This window comes from Agaricus bisporus, assembly GCF_000300575.1.
Source record: "Agaricus bisporus var. bisporus H97 unplaced genomic scaffold AGABI2scaffold_6, whole genome shotgun sequence".
NCBI classification, from domain to species: Eukaryota; Fungi; Basidiomycota; class Agaricomycetes; order Agaricales; family Agaricaceae; genus Agaricus; species Agaricus bisporus.
Window position 1 is genome coordinate 2261793 of NW_006267369.1, and position 25848 is coordinate 2287640.

At 45.2% G+C, this 25848-nt stretch overlaps 10 protein-coding genes across 10 annotated transcripts; 6 read left to right on the forward strand and 4 right to left on the reverse strand.

Moving 5' to 3' along the window:
* Positions 1-3442: 3442 nt before the first annotated feature.
* On the forward strand, positions 3443-4990 carry AGABI2DRAFT_119128 (hypothetical protein; the record flags this gene model as incomplete). Its single annotated transcript, XM_006462206.1, has 1 exon — positions 3443-4990. One exon carries the CDS (start codon positions 3443-3445, stop codon positions 4988-4990), a length of 1548 nt encoding a protein of 515 aa, XP_006462269.1.
* Positions 4991-5478: 488 nt separating this feature from the next.
* AGABI2DRAFT_71465 (hypothetical protein) lies at positions 5479-6274 on the forward strand (the record flags this gene model as incomplete). The annotated part of the gene is made up of 3 exons (XM_006462207.1): positions 5479-5662; positions 5719-5979; positions 6033-6274. The coding sequence occupies 3 exons, from the start codon at positions 5479-5481 to the stop codon at positions 6272-6274; spliced, it is 687 nt and encodes a 228-aa protein (XP_006462270.1).
* Positions 6275-6669: 395 nt separating this feature from the next.
* AGABI2DRAFT_206554 (hypothetical protein) lies at positions 6670-8688 on the reverse strand (the record flags this gene model as incomplete). Its single annotated transcript, XM_006462208.1, has 9 exons — positions 8397-8688; positions 8316-8346; positions 8162-8265; positions 7993-8038; positions 7735-7929; positions 7528-7678; positions 7324-7476; positions 7051-7269; positions 6670-7003 (listed from the first exon to the last, which is right to left on the reverse strand). Exons 1-9 carry the CDS (start codon positions 8670-8672, stop codon positions 6670-6672), a joined length of 1509 nt encoding a protein of 502 aa, XP_006462271.1. The 5' UTR covers positions 8673-8688.
* A 2510-nt stretch (positions 8689-11198) lies between these two features.
* Positions 11199-12340, reverse strand: AGABI2DRAFT_179103 (hypothetical protein). Its single transcript, XM_006462209.1, has 4 exons — positions 11789-12340; positions 11635-11719; positions 11480-11514; positions 11199-11413 (listed from the first exon to the last, which is right to left on the reverse strand). Exons 1-4 carry the CDS (start codon positions 12206-12208, stop codon positions 11213-11215), a joined length of 741 nt encoding a protein of 246 aa, XP_006462272.1. The 5' UTR covers positions 12209-12340; the 3' UTR covers positions 11199-11212.
* A 728-nt stretch (positions 12341-13068) lies between these two features.
* AGABI2DRAFT_186268 (hypothetical protein) lies at positions 13069-14710 on the forward strand. The gene is made up of 4 exons (XM_006462210.1): positions 13069-13563; positions 13621-14214; positions 14267-14410; positions 14458-14710. Exons 1-4 carry the CDS (start codon positions 13080-13082, stop codon positions 14664-14666), a joined length of 1431 nt encoding a protein of 476 aa, XP_006462273.1. The 5' UTR covers positions 13069-13079; the 3' UTR covers positions 14667-14710.
* Positions 14711-15001: 291 nt separating this feature from the next.
* On the forward strand, positions 15002-15720 carry AGABI2DRAFT_206559 (hypothetical protein; the record flags this gene model as incomplete). The annotated part of the gene is made up of 2 exons (XM_006462211.1): positions 15002-15518; positions 15587-15720. 2 exons carry the CDS (start codon positions 15002-15004, stop codon positions 15718-15720), a joined length of 651 nt encoding a protein of 216 aa, XP_006462274.1.
* Positions 15721-16512: 792 nt separating this feature from the next.
* AGABI2DRAFT_71320 (hypothetical protein) lies at positions 16513-17308 on the forward strand (the record flags this gene model as incomplete). The annotated part of the gene is made up of 3 exons (XM_006462212.1): positions 16513-16696; positions 16751-17011; positions 17067-17308. 3 exons carry the CDS (start codon positions 16513-16515, stop codon positions 17306-17308), a joined length of 687 nt encoding a protein of 228 aa, XP_006462275.1.
* A 470-nt stretch (positions 17309-17778) lies between these two features.
* AGABI2DRAFT_206562 (hypothetical protein) lies at positions 17779-19726 on the reverse strand (the record flags this gene model as incomplete). Its single annotated transcript, XM_006462213.1, has 9 exons — positions 17779-18112; positions 18162-18380; positions 18435-18587; positions 18638-18788; positions 18844-19038; positions 19101-19146; positions 19267-19370; positions 19421-19451; positions 19502-19726. The coding sequence occupies 9 exons, from the start codon at positions 19724-19726 to the stop codon at positions 17779-17781; spliced, it is 1458 nt and encodes a 485-aa protein (XP_006462276.1).
* Positions 19727-20943: 1217 nt separating this feature from the next.
* On the forward strand, positions 20944-23844 carry AGABI2DRAFT_179106 (hypothetical protein; the record flags this gene model as incomplete). Its single annotated transcript, XM_006462214.1, has 7 exons — positions 20944-20997; positions 21218-21277; positions 21327-21358; positions 21411-21478; positions 21529-22275; positions 22346-23561; positions 23691-23844. The coding sequence occupies 7 exons, from the start codon at positions 20944-20946 to the stop codon at positions 23842-23844; spliced, it is 2331 nt and encodes a 776-aa protein (XP_006462277.1).
* A 750-nt stretch (positions 23845-24594) lies between these two features.
* Positions 24595-25395, reverse strand: AGABI2DRAFT_193502 (hypothetical protein). The gene is made up of 4 exons (XM_006462215.1): positions 25211-25395; positions 25062-25150; positions 24964-25006; positions 24595-24912 (listed from the first exon to the last, which is right to left on the reverse strand). Exons 1-4 carry the CDS (start codon positions 25296-25298, stop codon positions 24866-24868), a joined length of 267 nt encoding a protein of 88 aa, XP_006462278.1. The 5' UTR covers positions 25299-25395; the 3' UTR covers positions 24595-24865.
* Positions 25396-25848: the final 453 nt, after the last annotated feature.

The window sequence follows — 25848 nt, forward strand, 5'->3', positions numbered from 1 at the left end:
CACACTCTAGCCTTGCTCATCTGGTTTCCATTCCATCGGTTGATTTTGATGTGGTCCTTTTATTCCCCTGAGCGCTGCACGGGGCTCTTCTCGGAACGCATTGCACTCACTATCGACTTGCATCCCCTGCCAGACCTTGCATCGACCATCTTTCGTTCCCCCGTCTACAGACGTTCGAATTAATCCTATGCCAATTAATAAACTCCACTTCAGCCAAATCAATTATTTTAATCTGCACGCGGTCTGTGATTAGATTCCTGCATTGACGCCGAGGTATACCCAATCAAGTTTTCAAAATCTTTATATTCGACTGCTCAAGACAAGTACCAGAATTCGCTGCCGACGACCTTGCTCAATTTTCTTCGATGCTATCCATTTGTGGACTTCAATTTAACTTCTGGCCAGACGATTCTAGTACGAGTTCTGTTCTATTTTCCCTTGCTCTACTCCAAACTTTGGAACCCGCCTTTCCTGGACCATCATTAACGAAATTTAATTCGACTTTCCGATGTCGGGAATCCGAGTTATATTTGGCGCAAAAACACTGGGACTGGTGGACATCTCAACAGTTCTTTGGCATCCGGCTCCCTCGCTGGAATCGCTCGAATTGCGGATAAATCATGTGCCCATCTGTCTCTAGTTTGCACAATCGACCTCTACAATGCGTCCCTAATTCATTACCATTTCCGTAATCTCGTTTCGCCAAGGTCAGATTTTTAGATTTACACGTGGTGTTTTCTCTATTCGACATCCAGCAGCTAGCTGATACATTTGCGGAGGCTAAAGATGGATGTCTAGAAACGTTGAACGTGTCAATTAAGGCATTGACTCCGGCTACATTAACTTCCCTTTTCCAACCTCAAGGAAATAGGCATGCGTCATTATTGATAAAGACCATTCTTATTATAGCCTGTATCCTGTGCGTCATTTCCTGACGAGTCCATTCACGATCTATCCAAATTTATTACTTTATAGGTATCTGAAAGACTCTCGGACTACAGCTTTATGGCGCTCGGCGCGTTTTTATTTCTTCGGAACCCGCAAGACGGGGCTGTATCAACGAAGAGAGATTCCGAGCGGCCCTCACTCAAGCGCTTCCACGATTTCAATACTTCAATGAATTGACGAAAGAGGACTTTAAAAACCGGAGGCTTTGAAAACAATGGATTTGTACTTGAGTATTTTTCCTTGCCTCATCTTCATTTTTCAGCATGATCCCTTTAAACTGCGGGACTTCATGATACTACCATCTTTACTTAGCTATCAACGTCAAACTCAAAGTCAAACTGGTCTTCTAACAGTTTCCGACCTATCTCCATCATGTCCACCGTCTCGCCGATTCGCGCTCATGATCGAATACGTCTTCATTTAAAGTAGACTGCGGTGGATCGCAGTCCTCGAAATGATGCGAATGATGGGATGAAAGCTGGAGAATGGTAATAATGTCCATTCCAATTTCAATTTTGGTCAGATGAAACGAGCAGAAAACGCCGAGGGACAACGTCGTATGCGGAAACGTTTACGTAGAGGGAACTTCATTGAAACAGATTCAGGATCAGGGAGGCCTGACATCTAGAAACTTTTTTTTTGATGGTCACAGACTGCTTATTGCCTAGTTAATTGCCCTAGTCTTCGAACTTCGAAGTGAATGACAGCGAACCAACGAACTCGCCCGACGAGCCGTAAACTTCCCAAGGTTGAATTTCGATGCTCGGGGAACTATAACGCGAAAAGGGTGGACTACAAAACCCATTTTTGGACAACGGTATGATTTAGACTGAGAACAAAACAGAATAGTCCAAGTAGTATAGAAGAATGTAAGTAATTCCGCGGCACTCGGGGTTCAAAATCCTCGATGCATCTTGGAGCGGATGAGACGCGGACGGAGCAGCTATTTATTTCTAAACATTAGTTAATTGTGCCTGCATCGCCACCCGAATGGCGTTGACTCCATGGCAGCTCCATTGTTAGTGCCTCGGAAAGAGTAACAGGGGAACATATGGGCGGTCTTTATGCCCCAATCCTCCTGCCAAGTCGGCCTAATGTTGACACAGGTGTTATAAAAACCAGTGAATCTTTTCAATATCCCTCAATCTCATCCATACTACCAGTCATGTATACTTTTAAACTTGCCGCTACCGTCTTTGCCTTCTTTGCCATTCAAGCATCGGCCGTTTCGACACCAGTCCCTTGTAAGTCTATCAACACACTGGCACTCTCAAATGAATTTCAGGCTAATTGTCTTCCAAGGCGGTGACAATTATTGCACACCTTATCAACAGTGTTGCAAAAGTATTAATGGTCCCATGTCAGTCATTGTTGCTTGATGAGAACTTTTACAGAAGCTGATACCCACCATAGTTGTGCGACCCTCCCTGACGGAGCCGTTTGTTAAGTTGATGTAAATTGGCGGGGGTTCTATAGATGTACTATAGCTGATCGACCCGGCAATAATTGATCGTTATGATGAATTGAATAAGTGAATGTTGAATGTTCATCTATTGAAGTTGTTGAGCATAGGTTATTTACAAGTGATACGGGACCTTGGCATAGTGACCGACGATTGAATTTTAAATTTCATCTCAATACGATGACGGGATAGTCTCGGACGAAGTGATGTATCGGTGGCTGGCTTCAGGCTGCGCGTGGCGCCGATTTTCTATAGTGTGGCCTGGGATAGTACTAGTGACACTAAGGTGACGGGAAGAATTATAATACCGGTGGTAGGTGCTTCTATTTCGAGATTTAGTTAGTAGCAAATTTTGGTCTGTCCCAAGTCTGTCCTTGGGATAGGCTGACATTGAACATCGAGTAGTCGTATTAAGTTAGACTGACTTGTTAAAATGGTTAACGTTGATAAACGTATGTCGCTTTAGCAGACCACCCTCGCCACGCAGTGTCACTAATAGTTGTGCTATGTCAAGCTCATCTCTCATGATCGAAAAGAGGTTTGCAGGCATTTTCGGGAATTTCAGGTCCTGAACATAGGCTGGAATTTGTCCTCTTTCACGACCAATGCTAGAACATGATCAGCCAATGTTCAGGCACGTTGCTTTGGATGTGGAACATTTGTTGGGCCATGCTCAGGCCGACTGTGTTTAGGCATCATTCAAGGTGTAAGAACTCAAACTCAAACTCTCATCAACCTCCAGGGTACAAACTGACCCTAAATCAGCCTGAATTATCCCGAATTATCTTGAATTGACCTGGATCAGCCTGATAGATCCTGAGAAATTTTTTAACTGAGGGTGACTATCCGGTTCGCGACGAAAACACTGATCTGGAAATTGAAATGCCGCTACATGCCCATGCATGTCGGAGTTACTAATAAATTTCTCCGCACTAAGATTACTACTACATTTCACACGCCTGAGATTGACGTTCGCTTGCTGTCTGAATCCATTAGCATTGTTGGCGATTTATCCCAAGCTATTGGAAATTCATGTTTGCAACTTCTTCTGATTACTGTTTCTCTCTCGATAGAAACTCAAGCTCTCCCATCTACGCAGTTGATGATGAAGCTGCCGGTATTCGCAGTGAAATGCTCATCATCGAAGGCTTGATCGACAATCCGTGTGCTCACCCACGATATGTAGACCTCTGCCGAAGACTCAACAGCATCCAGTCCCTTATCCGCTTTGTGCCGCCCGAACTCTTATCTATCATATTTCAACACGCATCTCCATTTCCATACTGTGTTTTCGCGCAAAATCGCGGAGAGAGGCGCTTGTTCCATTTAGTCCTTCGATCGGTGTCGAACCATTGGTATGGTATCGTGCAATCCACACCTGAACTATGGAATTATGTTTCCTTTTCCCTGCGATGGGCGACTGAAAAGAGTTGCGAACAGTATCTCAAGCTCTGCCTCGATAATTCAGGCGGCTTGCCTCTCACCATCGATCTTGGCCGTCGCCCGGAACCAACAGGGAGCCCCGCGTGTGCTCTTTCTCCTGCACTTGAAAACATGATAGTAAGGAACTCCCATCGCATTCGAAGCCTGGGGCTTTGCTACCTCCCCATTCAATGGGTAGAGTCGGTGCTTCCAAAAATGTCCCAGCTCTCTGCGCTGGATTTACGCTGGTGGAAGTGGCGTGATGTAGACCCAAACTTAAGCCTACAAATCTCGTCTACCAACCTGCATCGACTTTCTATTTTTGGTCCGTCTCGGCGCGTCGGCATCGAATTGCCAGCGAGATCGTCAATCACTCACCTCACATTCAACCGTATTCCTATCGACGTCTGCATGGGTTTCCTCATTGAATGTCAAAACTTGGTTGAATTTCACTCCATCTCTCCTTACTTTCCAGTACAAGACACATTTCCCACCATTACGCAGCTTCCTCTTGTACACAAGTGTCTCATCAAATTCACCTGGCATCTGCTTGATAGTAGTCGTCTGTTTCGTTGGACCTTCTTCTTACTCAAGCATATCCATGTTCCGGCATTGGAAAACCTCACATGGTTAAATATGGGTAATTCCGATCACTTTCTTAATGCTACTTCATTCTTCAAACGCCTTCCGAAGTCACTCAAGGAAATCAACTTCACGGGCATGCACGGGGAAGTTGACAATTTGACACACACTTGGCTTGACCATACTCGACATGATATAAGTCTCAATTTACTTCGAGTTGATGGGTGTACCGAGTCTTTCTTGGACAAAGTCTTTCATATTCTTTTCCGGAAACCGACGAATTCTGATGAGTTGATCCTCCTGTTTCCCCAACTCACTCGGTGCGAGATTTTAATGAGAACGGAGGATGAAAGAAAGCAGAAAATGAGTTCAAAGATCGGGGAGGATCTGGTGCAATTATTGGAAGAAAGAACTGGCCTCATCGACAACTTCGTTTTTTGGACTTCGGGCTATGATCTTGATTGGAACAAGCAGATATGGCTCCAGTTGAAAAAAATTCACGATGGTTCTCTTAGCCTCGTCATCGAAGAAAGTGGAAAATGTGTGGATATCTCAGCGAAATGTAACTTACCCTAGAGTCATGTTCGCTTGATCATGTCCACCCATGTTTTCGGAAGTTAGTAAAAAGTCCACCACCCCTCGCTAAGTAAGAACTGAAAGCCACTCTACCATCCTCTTCGTACGCATGATCGCTCAGACCAATGGGGTACTCTTACTGATGTTTACGGTTTACTAACTTTCTGGCCAAACCAATACTTCGAGATGGAAGCGATATACTAAGATTGTGGATCGTGATTTTGAACCCTGACCTCAGTAAAGTTGACCCTTCGGCCCTCGGGCTTGCAAAAACAAAATGAATCGAGGCCTGGAATCCGGATCCGGATTCGTTCGCCATGATCCCATCATGATCCCCTCTGATGCCGTCACCGTCATTAGACCCTGTCCTGCACCGTTACTGTTAGATATAAGGATAATCTACCCACCATGGTCTGAAGTCCCCGATGCTGAGCGCTAGACAGAGCTTAAAAATGCGCGCAAGTTGTTAAAGGGTCACCCAACTCAGCATGGGGACCCTTGAACCCTTGGAAGTCAACCCGCAAACGGGAGAGCCGTTTCTTCGCCTACGAAAACACCCTAACATTATCCTCACTCCTCCTCGGGATAATGACATATCCAACCTGCTGCCTCCTTTGAATGATGAGCGAGTGCACATTTGGCTGGCCAGTGTTCCCTTCCCTTACACATCTGGTATGTTTCGTATATTTGTGGCTTCTGAACTGTCAAGGTACTGATCGTACCATTAGAACACGCTCACAATTGGATCAACAGGATAAAAGCAGACTGTGACCAGGGTCTGAAGGAGTTGATCAACGGGTCGTCATTCCTGACTCAATGTCCTGTCAGATACCTGCGGGAAATACAGGAGGACGGAAGCGAATTGTTTGTAGGAGATATAGGTTTTATCAGGTCTTCTGAAATGACCCAGCTGGAAAATGCGAAACACGACAATGAAACGAATATGAGACTGCCGGCCGGCAACCCCAATATCGTGTGGACTATTGGGGGTAGGCTTCTTCTAATCAACTTGATAGCATTGTTACCCACTCAAATTCGTAAGATTTTGTTGTGGCAAGTCACCATGGTAGAGGTATAATGACAAACGCTGTCGACACCATCCTCAACGAAATTGGTAAACCGCTTATGGGAGCTCGTCATATAGTGATTGCGGTGTATACTGTAAACGAGGGTAGTAAGAAGGTGTTTCTGAAGAATGGTTTTGCAGTGGCTCGGTGTATCTCAAATTATGCCGAGGTCAAAGGTTTCCAGCGTGACTTGATTGTTTTGGAGCGCCATGTTTAGGTTGCGTTGGGTACTATGGAGAGCAGTAACACGGGTGGAAAAGAAATAAACGTTCCGCGATAATTGGTTATCATAATGAGTGAAGGCTGCAATAACGAACAGTGTCCTTCCTGTTCTCCGTCAGTAAGGTCAGATTATTTTAGCCTCTAAAAGGATGTTGCATAGTGCATTAACAGTTTCTCTTCGCATCCTGCCTCGTTTATTATGTATTACCCTTGGTCGTACAAGCTGACTCGATATCAAGGGCAATGAGACTCTAAAACTTACTCTAAAATGAAATTACGGGGGTATCATACAGGACCCTATTGCTACAATGAGAATCTATGCCACAAATGTCTGTCAATGCTATCCTAGAAAAGTAGTGAAATGATAATCGGTATGATTCCGTATGTCATCTATTTTTCATCCTTCGCGACCGTCTCTGAGTCTTTCTCCACAGGCGCATCCAAGCCTCTTTCGTTATCTGTGATCACCGTTTTGCTCGGGGGAATGTCGTTGTGCATGAATATGAGGAGGGATAGGGTGCTGATGGCAACTAATCCGAATAGAAACCAAAGACCGACTCTTCGTCCAAAGAATGAGTTAGGTCCGCCATGATTTACTTCAACACTTGTCTGGATAGAAGTTATTATAGCACTTCCAGCTGCGCTTCCAACCTGTTCGAAACAGTTGAAGATGGAGCCTACCACACCAGCTTTCTCGGGTGGCGTAGAAGCAAACACAGCAATGCTAAACGAGTTGAGTGACGTTATAACATTCCATAACGAGTAACATACTTGACTGTTAGATAGGCCGTCGCAACCCCAAACGCTCCCAGAATGAATCCAGGAAATACGAAAGGGAAATAGCGTTGTGGTGAGTCACCAAAAGTCAAAAGTAATGTTGCAACCAAGGCGAGAACTTGCGCAGAGATTAGGATCCATTTTAGCGGAAAATATTTCCGGAAAGAGCTGATCGTAACCGTTACTAGACCGGCAAATGCCCCGAGGGGAAGGCTTGATAACGGTAAGACAAAAGACATAGTCAAAAATAAGAGTGAAATGACTCACAAATGAAGGGCGGTAATGAGGGGAGACCAGTGATAAACATTTTGCCAGACCCACGAGAACAAGATCTGCACAACTCCAAACCACCAGTAATGCACAGTCGCAGATCCTACAACGAGGATTGTGAAGTTTCTCACTCGCCAGAGACTCGGAGGACTACGGGATAACATCAGTACCGCGACTAGCATTTTGGCGCAGAAAACATACATAGCAGCTTGTTCTTCGGGAAGTTGCGCTTCCCAGAAGAAGAATGCAGCGATCGGAAACACTGAAATGATCAGCGGAGCCAAGCATCGCGCGCTTGTCCAACCATTCACCGAACCGGCTGTCACACCGAATATGAAAAGTACGAGGCCAGCTGAAATATATTTTGTCAGTGGATATGATATAGGCGGCAACGGCAAACAAATTCACCAGTCACCAGGAAGATCCCACCAAGATCGAGACGTTTGAAGCGTTGCATGTTACTAAGAACGACGACACGCTCAGGAGAAGGTGATAAAATGGCCACAGCGACGAATACGACTGCTCCAACTATGGTAAAAACGTAGAAAAGCCACGGCCAAGTTGCCCATTGGATAATGAGAGCGCCAATAATAAGCCCGATCACTATTGTAGCGAAGACACGTCATATCATTGCGTTACACAATCTGCAAAAGGGACGCGACATACCGTTACCTATAGCTCCGAAGCTTCCGAACAGGGCAATGGCTTTTGTCTGTTGCATTGGGTCCGGGAATAGATGAACGATGAGATGTAGCGCGGAAGGGACTGTCAAAGCAGCTCCTATTGGGTTATGAGTAATGTCACTCGGACATCTGTCATAAAGAGACTTACCGACACCCATAAAAGCGCGGAGGATAAACAAAGTAACTTCGTCTTTGGCGAATCCAGTGCCCAAGGAGAATACCGAAAGCAATGCAGCTCCCGATAAGAAGACATACTCTATAACGAAGTCAATACTCGTCAGAATAGTTGTGGAAGTAGACCCTTACTAGGATTGAACAAATCGCTCATTCGTCCGCTCTGTAGACTTGTTCAGGACCAGATGATAAAGATAAAGAGAGTATGCTTACACCGAGCAGAAGTGCCGCAAAAGTAAGCTGATAACCGCTTATAATCCAGACAGCATTGCTGTTCGAGATGCCGAGTTCCAATGAAATGGGAGGGAAGGCAGCAAAGAGAGCTGAGTTGGCGAAAGTGTCGAGGAATTGAGCTAGACATAGGAACGCTGTAAGAGCAATTTTTCGTCGCAAAGAGAGCGCAGCCAGCGGGTCGTTTGGTTTAGGAGGATCTGTTACAGTCTTCTCAGAAGTATGGGAGGGTGCGGCGGAGTGAGCAGCTTCGGACATGATTCTGGTTCTCGAGAAAGACTTCCGTATGAAAAGTCTCGTAGTGGGTTATATACATGTTGAAAATGTGGGCTTCTGTCTTTGCTTTGTCATAAATGTCGTTTTTTTCGTGTGCCTGAAAGATATGTAATGCGTTGTGCCGCGGACAGAAAATACTGACTTTTGAAACATCAAGAGGTAAACAATCCGCCTTCGACGGACTCAAATACCCAGGTGGACCAGGTTGGACCTTTCTTACGAGCTCTGAGGATGCCGTGAACCCGCGTATGCTGATAACGAATGGTGAATCCGTACCGTATCACACTATCACGATCAGTGAACATTTCTGATAACACCCTGGATCACTTTTCCTCGAATTTTCTCGAAGGGTACCCGCCTCGTGTATGCAAGGCCTATACTTCTCTCTCCAATGTATTTGACCATTTCCTGCCTTGCCCACTACCTGCGCGGCCTTAGAAAATCGGAAGTTCCAGGGTTAAGGGTTAATCCGTACTCAGGCATGAGAACCATCAATTTCGCTTTGTAAACAATCACTGATGCCTCAGAATAACGCGGACAAGTAGCCGAAAAGATGACACAGCCTAGTCATCTCTGAGTTATCTCGCCGACGGAACCGCTGGCTAGATCCATTAGCTGCTTGATTGACTTTAGCCTTGTGAGAGATTGACTCATTTCAATCGCCATTTGGTTGTTTATCACCGTCTTGGTAATATATAGCATAAAAACGATAAAATGACTGGCCTGTTCCGTCATTTTTGAGTCAAGTAGCAAAGTTGTATTAGTGGATGACTTCCCGGGACCGTGTAGGGACCCTAACTTATTTCCAAAGAATATTGCCGAGATGCCGTAGGGAATTTCAAATGAGGATTCCTGAAGGCCTCTGGACCCTGTCAGAGGACCCCTTCACAGATGCCTCCTGCCTTTGAGATAACGGATCAATATGATTTGTTTTGAAGAATTTCGTTATATATACCTTGTCAGCTTCTTGCTCGGTTTGCCCGACACGCCGTTACTGTCAAGGTGGCCACTTGATGGGCGAAGACTATGCCCAACAATATCTGGATCTCCTACTTCGCAACAGATAAAGCCTGTAGCGACTTCTATCCAATCTCTGTACTGATGCCTTTGTTGTGGCTGTATGCCAGATTTCCAGATGACGAAGTTCATCGGCCAACAAATTTCTACATCACAAAAAAGGCCACAACATAATCCTTGAACTTCCTAAACCTAGATGTCCCTAAAATCCTGCGGGAAGTATGATCACCCAGCAATAAAAACAGGGTTTTCGTCACCTCGAGTCAAATATGTACTAGTATGTACTAGTATCAGTAATCAGAGGTTCGGTCAACCAGTAGCCAGGCCGACAAAATTTGCCAGGAATGATGTGATCAGTGATCAGACACTTGAAGGATCCTCATGGTCAGACTCGGACCGTCCAGCTATAATCGAGACCGACTCCTGACCTCTCCTGACTCAGAAACCCAATCGCCACAAATAAAGGTGTCTAAAATAACGTACGACCTTTCGCAACCAACATGACAACAGAAAGCAAGAGTGGATAAAAGATGAGCCAAAGAGTTATGTGACTGGCTAATGATCGCCATCGCGGGTGACTTGGATGTCTTCTCAGGGGCTGGAATTGACCACCACGACGAAATAATGAGGGTGGAAGGTGTCTCGAAGAGGGTCCTCTCATCTGGAAAAGATCCATAGCTGGAGGTGGATGGGTAAGATGTATAGCCAACTGTAAACGAATCATCGAGCTCGGGACCGATCTGAATTGAGATTCCTTCCAAATTCACAAGTTTTACCAGCTCGAAGTCAGCACCCAGGGGTGAGTACTTCTACCGTGAGCCGCGCTTGCGTCTTGACTGGATTCCAGCGATTGATTGCTTCGGGATGGTTGGTCGAAACGCGTTTTGTCAAAGGAACCAATGGAAATACGAGATAATCAATCGATGGTGGTATCGGCGGGACTCCTAAAATGATTCGACTCGATGAAGTATTACGATTTTCCTGGTATAAAGAAGAAAACATCATCAATGACCAAGTAGGGGTTGGGGAAAAGGAGGCGACGACGTTCAATCAAGGAAACTTGAATAAAATTAGTTGAGTCCTGAGTACAGCCGTACATAAAAGGATTATCTGTGAATGGTAAAAATTTAGTAACTATCCAGAGGGAGATTATGGTGGTCAAAGAGGTTCGATGATTTGCACGATACTTCACTTTCACAGGGAGTAATACTTATTATATATAAGCTTTGATTTTAATGAGATGATGTCTATCAGCAGAATAGCGTTTCGGTAATATCCCTGTGGTTCGAAGTACATGATAGTCAAAAGCGTGCAGCGAAGGTAGTGTCCTGGAATTAAAGGGTAATTTGCGCCTGTTCTGCTATCCAATTTAATTTGACTGCCATATCAACAATAATTAGTCTATCTGTTAAGTTCAATGATCATGATGAGCCTGAACGCTCTTGATTTGATAACGGAACTTTGACTGACGTATCGCGTGAACCACCGACTCCGCCCTCATTACATTACAACCTCTCAGCATCAATACGAGGTACCCGTAATCGATCATGCTGCCATCCTTCCAATAAAATATGAACGGATTGTATTCGAGGAAGAGCCTTCACAATCGCTTTCTTGAATAATTGATGATCACGACGCTTTGCCCATCGATCAAAGAAATATATATTCTCCAGTGACCAATTCGGAAACCTCCTTTGCGAAATTTCCTATTTTAATGATTAGCAGTGATTAACAACATATGTGTTTCATTTTTGGGATTTAGAATTACTGACCTGTATGAATATAGCTGGATCGTGATCCCAATCGTCTAAACCAATACAGGTATAGTGTAATTTCAATGTCTTGATTCTAGAAAACCCAAGTGCGAGACACGATAGAATGGAAGGAGTCAATGTTCTAATTGATAGAATCAGAGTTTCCATTTGACATTTTCGCTCCAAGTTTGCATATAGCGTGGACAACCGTTCAATATCAGATGGAACTATATCAGATTCCAAATGAAGAGAATTTGCCTGCGAAAAAAATAAATTACATGAATACGAGGCGGAACTTGGGTACCGAAAAATAAGGGACTGACTCACTGTCAAGGATACGGCAAGTTGAAGCATGAGAGGTGTATCATCAATGACTTCATCAAAGTCCAATCGAAGATGTTCCAATTTCGGGAATTGAATTCTCTCAAAGGATTGAGCGGTCCACCAATCACGATAAAGCTGTATATCTTCTTCATGTGGAAAATCACAATTACCAAATAAATCGTCGAAGACTAAAGAGAGACCTTTCAGGGATTTGGAGTTTGATTCCAAGGTCTTAAATAATCCGAGAGGAAGGGAAGGAGTCCTGATGATACCATCTGGCGTAAAGTGGAGTTGAAGGTCATAAAGGGATGGAAGGAGAGGAAATTGATTGAGGAGATCAGCGGCGAACTTTTGAGCATTTATAGGGAATGCTAGAGTGAGGGTCTCCAAAGTATATTGGTGCCGTGCCAAAAATTGGGCCATAGAGGGGGCTGAAATTGTCAAGGACTCCGAGGGAGTGCTATCGATTTCTCGATTGACAACTACGCATAACTTCTTGGAGCGAAGGATGAGATGGAATTGTTGTAGATGAGGAAAAGTAATTGCATCCAGACCGAGATCGTTTAGTGGGTATATATGCATTGTGAGGACCAGGCATGTTAAGGTGTTCCTTGACGAAGTCCATGCAACGCTGATACCAGACGTAAGAAACCGTTGAGAGTCGAAGACGAAAGGAGGACACTCTGTGAGAAGGGCACAATTGATTGAAGTGAGGTTCTTCAATTTCGAAAAGGCGCCGAGGATTTGTTGAGATGACGGAAAGTTTTTCCGCAATTTATGTATCCTCCTTTTGAGGAGAAGTTTTTTTGGGAGTATGCGTAGTATCTTGTTGGTTGAAAACTCGTACTCTGGTTGAAATGAGTACTGCTCGAGAACGACGTTGAGAGTCCGTACGTTCTCCGCAATCAGTGACCTTCGACTTGTTAGATGACATCATTCAAGTTGGAAGGAACTACTCACCGAATGTGGCTCAATCTTTCAGATAATGTGATTGGGTCAGCGTTCGTAAAGTGGAAGGACCCACAGCTAAATACAAGACGCAGTGTCTTGTATTGTTCGCGGAGGTACGAAGTCAGAAAAGGTCGGTTGAGGGCATAGAGTTTGGTACGTTCCATGTCATAGAGAGTTAAATAAGCAGCGATATGGTACCATAATTCATAGGGAAGCTGAACGACAGACATGAGAGGCGGACGTAGGATGTGGCGTACTGTTTACTTCGTGGGACATTGGTGTGATGTGTGATGTTACTATTAGGACTTACTAGTCATTAACTTGGTCATTAACTTGGTTGTGAATGGCTTCCTCCGCGTCGTCGCTGCACCGCGCCTCGATGGACAGGCTCAGCGTGAACACGACGGGCACAGCGCGCAAAGCATCCAGCCTACGGTCTCTCGCTGTCAGCGCCAGCGACTCTCCCTCCGAACAACCCCGCACTTCGCTCAGGCGAGCAGCATCCAGTAATCTCACCCCTTCCAGCGCCCCTTCGACACCCTCCATCCACACTCCTCGCCAAACTTCGTCGTCGTCATCATCTCGCTATCACCATAGAGGTGATGCACACATTCCTAGAATGAAGTCTACACCCCGACTCGTGTACGACAAGGACGCCGAACAGGCCCCAAGTACCGGTATGTATTGGAGTCGCGCCCCAGTCTACGGTGCCATTCCGAATCGAAGTATGCGCGCGCACAGTATCACTGTCATTGATAATGTCGTCTGGCTGTTTGGTGGATGTGATGATAGGGAGAGTTGGAAAGATATCTATTGTTTGAATGTCGGTGCGTGCATAACCTGTGCCAAAATCATAAACAAATTTATTCTGCATATATATATAGAATCCATGCAATGGACACATCCTGAATGTCTGGGCGACACGCCTCCTCCATCGCGAGCTCACTCCGCAACACTCGTCGCCAACCACAAAATTGTATTCATCGGCGGAGGCCACGGTTCAGTATATTATGATTCCGTATACGTCCTCGATACACTCACACGTCGGTGGTCTCGCCCAACAATTGCTCCAGGTCCTTCACCACCTCAAAGAAGAGCTCATACAGCCGTACTGTATGAAAATAAAATTTGGGTTTTTGGAGGTGGGAATGGTATGATGGCTCTGGATGATGTTTGGACTCTGGATGTTGCGCCTTTGACGGGTGCTATAGGCGGAGGAACTGGATCCGGAGGATATCATGGTGTATATCACGTCGGTGGTGGTGGTTTCTATGGACCTTATGCACCCAGTTCTTCATCAAGTGGGAAGACCAAAGACGGTAATGTCACTCTGACATGGGATTTGGTCGAGACGAAGGGTATAAAAAAACCTGAATCGAGAGGTTATCATACCGCTAATCTTGTAGGAAATATCATGGTCATCATCGGAGGAAGTGACGGAAAAGATTCTTTCGACGAACTCTGGACTCTAAACCTCGGTACGTTTGGTCTTTCCTTCCCCCTTTTTTCAATTCACTTAATCGCGCATAGATACACTCGTATGGACACAAATCAAAACCAACATTCCATATAGACGCTTGGCACACAGCTCAACTCAAGTCGGTTCTTATTTATTCATATTCGGTGGTCATGACAGTACCGAATATACATCTGAACTCGTTCTCCTTAACCTCGGTAACGTTTCCTCTTTTATTTTGACCGCATATATTGATACAAATTAGTTTCACTGCAATACGAAACTCGGCCTGTTTACGGAAAAGTTCCATCTCCACGAGGATATCACGCTACAGCGCTCGCAGACAGTAGAGTTCTATTAATCGGGGGTTTTAATGGTCATCAGTCCTTTGATGATGTACACATTTTGGAGTTGGCGGCTAGTGCGTATTTGCCACAGGTTACGAGTTTTGCTATCGAGGCGTTGATACCTTGAGAGGGAATCGGTTTTTTCTCTATCGTTTTTTCTTTTCCATTGGGAGGATTGTGGTGTTTGTTTTCCGTCGTAATTGTTTCTCTTCATTCCTTGAGTTCGTTCCGTTACATTTTCATACCGTTATATAAGTGCGAGGAGATCGACGCTGTCATGGGCCATTCTAATTTCGTCTCAGACTTTCACTCGCCCGACCATCATCCTTGTCTGGCGCTACCTTCTTCCCCACCGCCGTAGCCATGTCGCAAAGTTCTTCTCCCGGTCAAACTATCGTTCCCATTCCCGCTCCTACATCGACCAATATTCCCGCCAGCAATACCCCGAATACCCCGGATACCATGAATATCACAAACACTACAACAAATTCTATCTCGCTCAACGGCACTGTTTCTTCCAATCTCCTCACATCTGCTACCTCCCCATCTTCACCAGCATTTCCTATAACCGCTCAAGTGGGATTCTTGACTTTAACTCAACCCCCCCAACATTCTACATCCTACTACAAAATAGGCCTCCAAAACATCACTTTCGGCTGGAACTTTTCCTACATCCTCCAACAACCTCAACACCTCACCATCAAAGCTATATGCGACGATACCCATAACACCTACCCCGTCGGTTCTGTCTCAGGTATGAATGAAGCGGGTGTGATACCTGGGACGGCGACGGAGGTGATTTGGGATTTGAAAAAGTATCAAGAGGAGAATCAGGAATTGCCTTTGGGGCCGGGGAATTTTAGGTTGACGATTTGGGATGAGAGGGGGGAGAGTGCGATTCCTGGACCGGGGTTGATGAGACAGTTTGCGGGGTTGAAGTTTGGGATGTATACGCCTAGGGATTATGTTCCTTTGGATAGTGCGTATTATTATCTTTCTGCTTTTTGCGATTTTCTTTTTTTTTTCTTTTTAACTTTGATGTTTTAGATTGGACGTGTGCGCAGTGTTCGTTGAATGATAGTGTGTTGGCGGCGGTTGCGCATCCTGCTTTGGTGGGATTTTTGGTTTCGGTTCTTGTTATACTGTTATCGGGATTTCAACTTCTTCGGTCGATTGATTGAGGTCTTTTATTATTATCTTGAATACATCCTACTTCCTCCTGCAGTAATCCCTATTCTTTCATGATCACACGACCCATTGTTGTATTTTTTTCGATTTGTAGTGATAAGAATTGGTTTTTTTTTTGGATGACCGCCGATTCTTCCTACGGGGAGAAAATGCCGTGTACTTAATCCTCAAGGCTACAAGTGTCATCGAATATGTTTGGGGGTTGAACGTTGAAGCTGAAGGTTGACCCATGGGCCATGAATTTAACGCTTGCCACCCTGTGATGGTTCGAATATTCACACTGGTCACTACTTAGGTTGGCATCTGTAGTTGCGTTTTTCTCTAATCAGCAATATCAAATGTGTGGGGTTGAAATTCCCGATCGCCGATCTCGATCATTAATCGACGACATTCGCTGTAAGGTTGCTATGATTGTTAGGCAAATGGAAGACTTCCCCTCCCCTAACTCGTGGTCCTTATCCTGATTACTAGGCTGATTTCATGACAAGCACCGGTACGCCAGTAGTCGCTGGGTAAGTCATTCACAAGTGTAGTTGAAAAAAGCGATATATATCGTAGATTTGCTGGCTGAATCTTCAGCCGCTCGATTTTGTAAAATCATGATGAACGATGGTAATCACCCCACTCAACATGATCCTTTCTAATGCCGTCCCTGCCATTCATGCTGTCATGCACTACTGATAAACATATGGAGAATCGCTCACCATGGTCTGAAGTCCCCGATGGGTGGCGACCGCGAGAACTTAAAAGTCCGGGCAAGCAGCCAGATGCCAGCCGCCTACAGCATGGGGACCCTTGGACCCTTGGAAGTCAACCCGCAAACAGGGGAACCGTTTCTCCGCCTGCAAAAGCACCCTAACATTATCCTCACTCCGCCTCGAGATAATGACGTATCCAACCTATTGCCACCTTTGAATGATGAACGAGTGCATATTTGGCTGGCCAATGTTCCCTTCCCTTACACATCTGGTATGTTATGTAAATCTGAGGCTGTTGAAGTCGTCCAACCTGTTGTACCATTAGAGCTCGCCCAAAACTGGATCAATAGGATAAAACCAAACTGCGATCACGGTGTGAAGGAGTTGATCGACAAGGAGCGAATCTTGACTCAATGTCCTGTCAGATTCCTGCGGGAAATTCAGGAGGACGGAAGCGAGTTGTTTGTGGGAGATATAGGATTCCTCAGGTGTTCTGAAGTGACCTTACTCGAGGATCCGAAACATGATAATGAAACCAACATGAAATTGCCGATTGGAGACCCTGATATCGTGTGGACTATTGGAGGTGGGTTTCTTCTAACGCTGAGTTAATGATATTATTACTCACGTACAGTCACAAGATTTTGTTGTAGCAAGTCATCATGGTAGGGGCATAATGACGGACGCCATTGACACCATCATCAACAAAATAGGCAAACCGCTTCTAGGAGCTCGTCATATAATGGCTGTGACATATACTGAGAACGAGGGTAGTAAGAAGGTATTTCTGAAGAACGGCTTTGCAGTGGTTCGATGTATCCCGAATTACGCCGAGGTCAAAGGTTTCCAGCGCGACTTGATTGTTTTGGAGCGCCATGTTTAGATCACGTTGTGTACCCCTGAGTACGAAATAAACTGCTGGAAAAATTGTAAACATCCCGCGACTGCTCCTTAACATAATAAGTAACAGCTGTGATGACGAACTGTATTGAGTTAGCTCAGCCTTAGCTTCATCTCAGAAAATTAAATTGCCCCTAACTTTGCTTTCCCGACACAAATTCGGGTGCTCCATCTCGACGGCATGCAGTATATAGTCTTTGTATACAGCCCCAGTCGGAGTCCAGGCCTCATGATTCAGGCTGTAATTCTTGGCCACCGCCGAGAAGCGCAATTGAGTCGGCACCAACAGTTATTAAACCCTGATGTAATTAATCACTCTGAAACGAAGCCATGTAATATCATACAACACCCTTATGCTACAATGGGAGTCTATGCCGCAAACGTCTGGACAATTGCTAGGAAAGTTACGAAATATCAATCGGTGACGATTATAGTATATCCTGGATATATCACCTATTCGCCCTCCTTCTCAGCTAGATCTGAATCTTTTTCTACTGATGTATCCAATCCCTTTTCCTTATCCCCAACAGCCTGCTTTTTCGGGGGTATGTCATTGTGCATGAAAATTAGGAGGCATATGGTACTGATGGCAAGCAATCCGACTTGAAACCAAAGACCCACTCTTCGTCCGAAGAATGAAGTAGGTCCGCCATGATTCACTTCAACGCTTGTCTGGATAGAAGTTACGATAGCACTTCCAGCTGCGCTGCCAAGCTGTTGGAAACAATTGAAGATGGAGCCTACCACACCAGCTTTCTCGGGTGGCGTAGAAGCGAAAACAGCAATGCTAAACGAGGATGAGTTACGCGACAAACATTCGATAATGAGCAACATACTTGACTGATAGAAAAGCAGTTCCAATGCCGAAGGCTCCCAAAATGAATCCAGGAAGCACGACAGGGAAATAACGTTGTGGTGAGTCACCGAACGTCAGAAGTATTGTGGCAACTAAAGCAATGGATTGCGCAGACACAAGGACCCATTTCAACGGGAAACGTTTCCGGAGAAAGCTGATTGTAAGGGTCGCGACGCAGGCAAATACCCCTACAGGAAGGCTTTTTAACAGTAAGGCGAAAGACATAGTCAGCAATCTCAATGAAGTTACTCACAAACGAAGGGCAGTAATTATGGGTGACCAGTGATAAACGTTTTGCCAGACCCATGAGAACATGAATTGCACAACTCCAAACCACCAGTAATGCATAGTCGCAGATCCCACAACAAGGACTGTAAAGTTTCTCACTCGCCAAAGGTTTGGAGGACTGCGGGATGATATGAGCTCGGTGACAATAATTTTCGCGTAGAAACATACATAGCAGCTTGCTCCTCAGGGAGGCGCGCTTCCCAGAAAAAGAATGCAGTCATTGGAAACACTGAGACGATAAGCGGGGCCAAGCACCTCGCGCTTGTCCAGCCATTCACTGAACCGGCTGTCACACCGAATATGAAGAGCACGAGGCCAGCTGAATGTGTTTCATCAGTCGACATTAGATTGACGGAAATGGCAAACAAATTCACCAGTCACCAGGAAAATCCCGCCAAGGTCGAGACGTTTGAGTCGTTCCATGTTGCTAACAACGACGGCGCGCTCGGGAGAAGGTGATAGCAGAGCCACAGCGACGAATACAACCGTCCCCGTTATGCAGAAAACATAGAAAAGCCAGGGCCAAGTTGTCCATTGAATAATGAAAGCGCCAACTAGAAGCCCGAACACTATTGCCGATGAGACGTCGTGTTATTACATCACATAATATGTAAAACAGAAAACAACATACCATTGCCGAGAGCCCCGAAACCTCCGAATACAGCAATGGCTTTTGACTGTTGCGCTGGGTCTGGGAACAGATGAATGATGAGATGTAGCGCAGAAGGGACTGTCAAAGCAGCTCCTATCGGGTAATGAGTAACACCGTCCAACATCTGTCAAGGAGACTTACCGACGCCCATGAAAGCGCGGAGAATGAATAAAGTAACCTCGTCCCGCGCAAATCCAGTGCCCAAAGAGAATGCTGAAAGAAATGCTACCCCCGTTAGGAAGACATATTCTATAAAGTAGTCAATACCAGTTGATACACAAGTAGAATCAAGGTTTTACTGGAATTGTACAAATCGCTCATTCGTCCGCTCTGTGAATATATTGAGGTCCATATCGTAAGATTAAGGAGAATATGCTTACACCGAGAAGAAGTGCCGCAAAAGTAAGCTGATAACCGCTTACAATCCAGACAGCGTTACTGTTTGAGATACCAAGATCTAATGAGATAGGCGGGAAGGCAGCAAAGAGGGAAGCATTGGCCAAGGTGTCGAGGAATGGAGCCAGACACAGGAACGCAGTGAGGGCGATTTTTCTTCGGAAAGGAAGCGTAGCTAGCCTGTCGTTTTCTTTAGGAACATTGGCCATGGTAATGGTCTCCTCAGATGTACGAGAGGATATAGAGAGCTGACCAGTATCGGACATGGGTTCTGTTCCCACTAGAGAATTGAAAACTCGAATCGTCGTGGTTGATTATATGTATATTGAAGATGTGGATGTCGGTGCTTTGTCATGAAGCTGTTTTTGTTGCGAGGGTAAACGATATGTAATGTTTTACGCTTTATTTACGCTTTACGCCACGCACGGAGATCTAAAATGAAATACCCGGGTTCATAATGGCGGAATCCATACCGTATTAATGCAGTTATCACAGTCCTCTTTCCTGAGGCATGGTATTGTGCCAGGTGAACGCTTTTGACAACGCTAGTGATTTCCTTGAAATTTGTCGAATGGCATCCGCCAATAGTATCCAAAACCTATGTTCTTCCCTTTAACAGTGTTCAGTGATCTTGTCTTGGCTGGCGCAATGCATGTGCTCTGGAAATCAGAGGGTCCAGGGTCCGGGATTAATTGGTCCCCTGCTGTTTCACCGGTGGCAAAGATTCTCATGAGAAGCATCACTGTCGGCTGTGGAGGCTTTGTAAACTCTATTTCCCACTGAAACTTTGCCGACGCGAACGCTGATGTGTTCCCATTACCGACCCATTCATTCTACTCTTATCACATCTGCATTGGGCTGTGGCTTCTGATCGATATACTGGCAGTGGGTCAGACGGTGGGGTGAACAGCAAACAGTTTTCTTTTGTTGTCTCTGCCGAAAAATTCGCTTACTATCATAATTTCAGTATCTTGAAGCCGAACGTCAAATGAAAAGGCAAGCATCAGTCGAATTTGAAATCTTATCGAAATCACCGAGATTCTCGGTCTAGCCAAAAACAGCAGTTAGAAGTTGATACTCTTGATTGAGACTTGTATCTTCGCGAATTTTTAGCGGATCTTATATCGGCTTAGCAGAAGCACAGATTTTCGAGGGCATGAAGATCGGAAGTAAAACAGCACCTAAACGTTCCGAATTGATGTTTCAGTCATGTTTCAGAGGACAACTTGGAGCTTGAAATACGTCGAACAAAATTATCGGTTGCAACCAGGCTCCGATAGTGTGCTTCCTGGTCGAAGAAAGTACTTGTATAATTCATGTAACAAATACTTGAAGCCGTGAAATTTTTGGCAGTGAATTGTTCAGTCATATAGAATGCCGAGTAGGGAGAACATACTTTGAGTACGGTTTGACCCAGGCCAACAATATGCCGTTCTGGCGGTTTGGGCCCAGTACACAATCAAAACTCAGCAATCGAGAGGTATGTCGATCATTGGAGATGAATGAAAAAGAAGTTTTACGACCGAAGAAAGTTAGAACAGATTAAACGAGATGTGATTGTTTTGCTTCTAGGTGCTCTAAATCAACCCCGTTATGTCCGGACGACGGCTGGGTTGTTTGCATCTGGTTTGCATCTGATCAAGCTCAAGTGAGAGAGAGTCGTTCCGCACAAAGCCGGCATGACATAATTTGTTGATCAGCCAAACAATTTATACCACTTGCTGCTTGACGATGAAATGCGAATACTGACCTGGAATATTGTGAGTTGTCTTTTGTAATGCTTAATTCTGTATTGATCAGAGACCATAGAATGGAATTCGGACTATTCCCCAATATCATCCGTATGTCAACGCTCTTGGCTGAAAGCTCCGCGTTGTACTAACTGCTGCCCAGGTGGAATTCATTCAAGGATCATGATGAGATTCTTAACAACCTTCACTCGGACATAATCTGTTTCCAAGGTGCGCGTCGTCCTTTATCCACGTCAACTCCTAATTGACGTCTGTTCTAGAAGTGAAATCGTCTCGTGCTGCATTACCTAAATCCGTTGCCGTCCCGCCATCCTATCATTCATTCTTTTCATTCCCAGTCAAGAAGACAGGCTATTCAGGCGTTGCTGTCTACTCGCGTATCAGTACTGTCACGCCACTCAAAGCCGAGGAAGGTCTCACGGGATTGGTTCAGCCAAAAACTCCACTGGGGCCGGAAGAACGCGTTTCCAGGTGGGACAACTATCCTCCGCATCAAGAATACGCAGCTGCCCAGAGCGAAAACGCGTACGAAGAAGATGGTGAAGTGGATTATCAGTTATTAGATGGAGAGGGCCGTGCCCTGGTTATTGACTTCGGTCTCTTCGTTCTCATCAATACGTATTGTCCGAATGATTCATCCACTCCTACAACTCCCGCCGCACCGTCTCCTACTATGTCACGAGACAAATACAAAAAACAGTATCACCGGCTTCTCTCTTCCCGCGTTGAATCTCTCATAAAGAACGAAAATCGCCAAGTGATCGTTTTAGGTGATATCAATGCTTGCGCGGCTGTTATCGACCATTGCGAAGGGGATATCATGGTCTCGAGGGCGAGGAAGGCTAATAATTTAGAAAAAGGTGACGAAAGTGGTTTTTGGGATTGTGAGGGAACGGGCGAGGGTAGAAGATGGTTGAGTGATTGGTTACAAAGACACGACGGCACCGGAGGCCCGATGGTTGATATTGTCCGACGATTCTGGCCTGAGAGGAAGGGGATGTATACATGTACGTTTGTCTTGGGGGTCGCCTCCCTCTAACTAACTCATAGCTGAGGTTTTCCATTTTTGATCGTCAGGCTGGAATACCAAGCTATCTGCTCGGGAAACGAACTATGGAACACGGATAGATTATATCCTCGTTACACCTGGTCTAATCCCTTGGATCGAAGCAGCTAACATTCAACCCGAAATCAAAGGTAGCGATCATTGCCCCGTGTATATCGACTTGTATGATGAAATTGCGGCCGAAGACGGAACGAGCATCAAACTTCGAGACGTACTCGGTAATAGTGGCGAGAAAGAGCCTCCTCGATTGGCAACGAAGTTCTGGGAGGAACACTCCGGAAAACAGATGTCGTTGGATAAGTTTTTCGCTGGGAAGAAGGCGAAAGACTTGAAAACCCCTGGTGATTGTCTGTCTCCGTCGGCATCTCAACTCTCGGGGCGAGTTTCGTCCTCCTCTGCAATCTCCACTTCTATTTCAAATTCCACGACCACCACCACTGCTGCTCCATCGTTGCAGCATCTAGAATCGGGACCTTTATCCACCGCTAACTCACCGCAACCTCCGCCTTCTTGTTTTTCCCTCTCACGCAACGCTACCGGCATTTATCCTAACTCTCTCACTGCCACCTCCAACATTACAAGTACTATCATTCCCGCACCGGCTTCCTCCAGTCTTCCACCCCCTACCGCCGCCGTTCCTGTCCCTACCGCTTCTCGTACTCACACCTCAACTCCTTCCGCGTCTTCTCAACCTCGCAAACGAAAAAACATACCTGAATCCCAATCAGCCTCATTGTCTACGTCCAAGAAGAAGAAATTGTTGAAAGCTGCTGAGACGAAGAAAAATGGTCAAGCTAAATTATCTTCGTATTTTGATAAACCACCGCCGATGGCGAAGGCGACTAAAGCTTCTTCGAGTTCAGCTACTCCTGGGATTCGTTCAACGAGTTTTTGCGAAAATGACATCATTAGTGTTGATGACGATATTATTGACCCGGATCCTATTCCTGCATCTTCTTCCCCTCCTTCGTCTTCCCAAAATCTCGCGTCGCAATCATCGGCACATACTCAGACAAAAAGAGGTAAAAATGCCCACCGGAACGAGGGCGGAAGCGGGGTTGGAGACGAAATCAAGAAAGAAAAGGCCAGACAAACCTGGAATAGCGTTTTTCTCAATGCAAACGATATTCCCAAACCAAAATGTGTGGCGCACGGCGAACCCGCGAAGGAATATACAGTGAACAAACAAGGTGCTAATAAAGGGAAGAAATTCTGGATATGCGCGAGGTGAGTTGTTGATTAGATACGGCAGGTTCCCCGTTCTTGCGCTCATAAAGGCCGTACACCCATCTTTCTATATTTCTTCTCACCTTTCTGAGTATCTCTGGTTTTTCAAACTAAACTTTTCCACTTTAGACCCGTTGGTCCCGGATATGATAAAGGCAGAACTGAGCGGCTGAGAGAAGAGGTCGACCCGCAGTATAGGTGTAATTTCTTCAAGTGGTCTACTGATTGGTGGAAACAAGTGAAGAAAATGTCCGAAGAGGAGAAAGAGGGAAAGGTTTCGTGAATGTTTTTTTAGGTGATGGTAGGATTGGTCCGTTGAGATCATTTGACTCTTTATCGATGATATCCTAATTGAAAGCATAATTTGGATTTATGTATACCGTTTCCCTCATTCCATTATTCGTATAATCAAGTAAGTAATATAATCGAGATTTTGAGACGCTTATAAGCCTCTTGCTTTTGAACAAGGACAAGGACTTACCTGTAAAGACATAGATGATTCAATAACAAAAGTTAACCAGGATGGTTTCTAAAACAAGGGATCTCTATCAAGAATGATTTCGAGCTTGCTCAAGTGATGAACGGCTGGATAAGGAACAATCCGTAGATCAGAACCTAGAACAACGCTATAAAACATGTACCATCCTCTATTACAAGTCTGATATCCAGCAAAAGCTGTGCATGGCTTGCCGGTGGTTGGATTTTACTGTTGCCTGATTCAACAAGGAGCAGAGCTTTCAATCGGGAATTTGTTCTCCACGGGGGAGTAAGGTATGTGAGTGAGTTGATCAGTGCAACGTCAGTGTGGTATTCTAATTGGCCCGAGAGTTTTCGATTGACAGTCGGATTACAACGTGACTGGGTTCTTCTTGATCAGCCCCTTCAATCTGACAAGTCGCTCACTAGTCTTTGTTTCTCAGATATCAACCACGTTCATCCTGATTCTGATACCTACAAAATGGTGTTAAACGGGTGCAGCGGGCTTTTTCGGAGCACCATTGTCCAGAGCCTATTCAAGGAGGGCATAAAAGAAATGATGTCATTTCCTCGTCTGGTCTGTATATCTGCGGATATATACACCAATGAAGAATATCCCAATCTAAGCTCCGTAGTTGGAGAATATCTTGTGCGGTTGTGGGAGCAAAGGGTATTATCAATGGAGCTACGTCTGGGTATTCCAATAATCTCGACTATTCGGGAGAAGAAACTGTAACTACTTCATAGTACGAGCTGGTCGACGTTGACGTCCCAACGAATGAACAGTCCACCCCCTCCTCCGTTCTCTGCCGAGTCGAACGACAGTACTAGATAACTCTTTTAGCATGCGGTATCGGGTTCCACGTTGCTGCAACTGCACATTAAAACGTCAGTGAATTCAATTGTCATAAAATTATATCCTTACTAGCTGAACGCGAATCCATGACAGCATCGAGGCCCATTAGAGTCTGAACAAACAACGGGTTTGAGTCTCAGTGGCTACGTTCCAGGATTATCACTTACGTTGTGCACAATCCTAGCGGAGACGCGGTGCGAATAATGGTAAGGCGAGATAACGTCCGCACAGCAGGAACATACCTGATCGATATGACCTGAGGTACCGTATTATCAGACAACAGTGTATTATACAAAAGGGATGTATGAAAACTGACATTCGTCTACTTCAAGAGCTGTGGTTGGTTGTGCATTCGCGTGAAGTAAGAACAACAAGGACAAGAGGACTAAGAGTTTAGATAGCATGGTGGGGTGTGTTAGAAAACAGCCGGTGGAGAGGCTTCTTTTATGGACCACTTTCTAAAACAGCTTAGCGCCAAGCGGCGCCCAGTGGTGCCGTACGTGGAGAAATGTCTGATCTTTGGAATTGCCTAGCATTTTTCAACAGCGGAGATCAGAGTATTCCGGGCTTATTGGCCAACTATGAATAAAAATAGTCTACAGGCCGTTTACTACTACGTGAGGTCCATGGCCGCCGAGAATGAAAGATTCCGCGAAGCATGGATAACTCTGGGTTTTGAGCATAACTTAGTCTTTTTCGGAAATGCTAAAACGCCGAGTCAACTGTCTTTTTTGAAATCTGCATTTGCAACATGATGCTCAAATACAATCCGCGATACTGTAAACAGGCGGCCCTAGTAGTTGGCCTAATAATCAAAGAAACCCGCGATAGCAAGATACTAACAAAATACTAAAGTGGAATTCAAGAACATGAGGCGGAGTAGGGTCCCCTGTCCCTATGCTGTCTGACCTGTGAGTCAGAGAGATCTTTGTAACGCATCATTGAGATGGACTA

Excerpts from the sequence above, each read along its gene's own strand:
- AGABI2DRAFT_179103 (XM_006462209.1), bottom strand. The coding sequence starts at position 12,208 with ATGGCCCAATTTTTGGCACGGCACCAATATACTTTGGAGACCCTCACT. Across the intron at positions 11,720-11,788 it reads AACTTGCCGTATCCTTGACA|GCAAATTCTCTTCATTTGGA; the intron begins GTGAGTCAGTCC and ends TTTTTTTCGCAG. Across the intron at positions 11,414-11,479 it reads ATCCAGCTATATTCATACAG|GAAATTTCGCAAAGGAGGTT; the intron begins GTCAGTAATTCT and ends TCATTAAAATAG.
- AGABI2DRAFT_186268 (XM_006462210.1), top strand. The coding sequence starts at position 13,080 with ATGGCTTCCTCCGCGTCGTCGCTGCACCGCGCCTCGATGGACAGGCTC. Across the intron at positions 13,564-13,620 it reads TATCTATTGTTTGAATGTCG|AATCCATGCAATGGACACAT; the intron begins GTGCGTGCATAA and ends ATATATATATAG. Across the intron at positions 14,411-14,457 it reads ACTCGTTCTCCTTAACCTCG|TTTCACTGCAATACGAAACT; the intron begins GTAACGTTTCCT and ends GATACAAATTAG.
- AGABI2DRAFT_193502 (XM_006462215.1), bottom strand. The coding sequence starts at position 25,298 with ATGCTATCTAAACTCTTAGTCCTCTTGTCCTTGTTGTTCTTACTTCAC. Across the intron at positions 25,007-25,061 it reads CCGCTAGGATTGTGCACAAC|ACTCTAATGGGCCTCGATGC; the intron begins GTAAGTGATAAT and ends TTGTTTGTTCAG. Across the intron at positions 24,913-24,963 it reads CATGGATTCGCGTTCAGCTA|TTGCAGCAACGTGGAACCCG; the intron begins GTAAGGATATAA and ends TTTAATGTGCAG.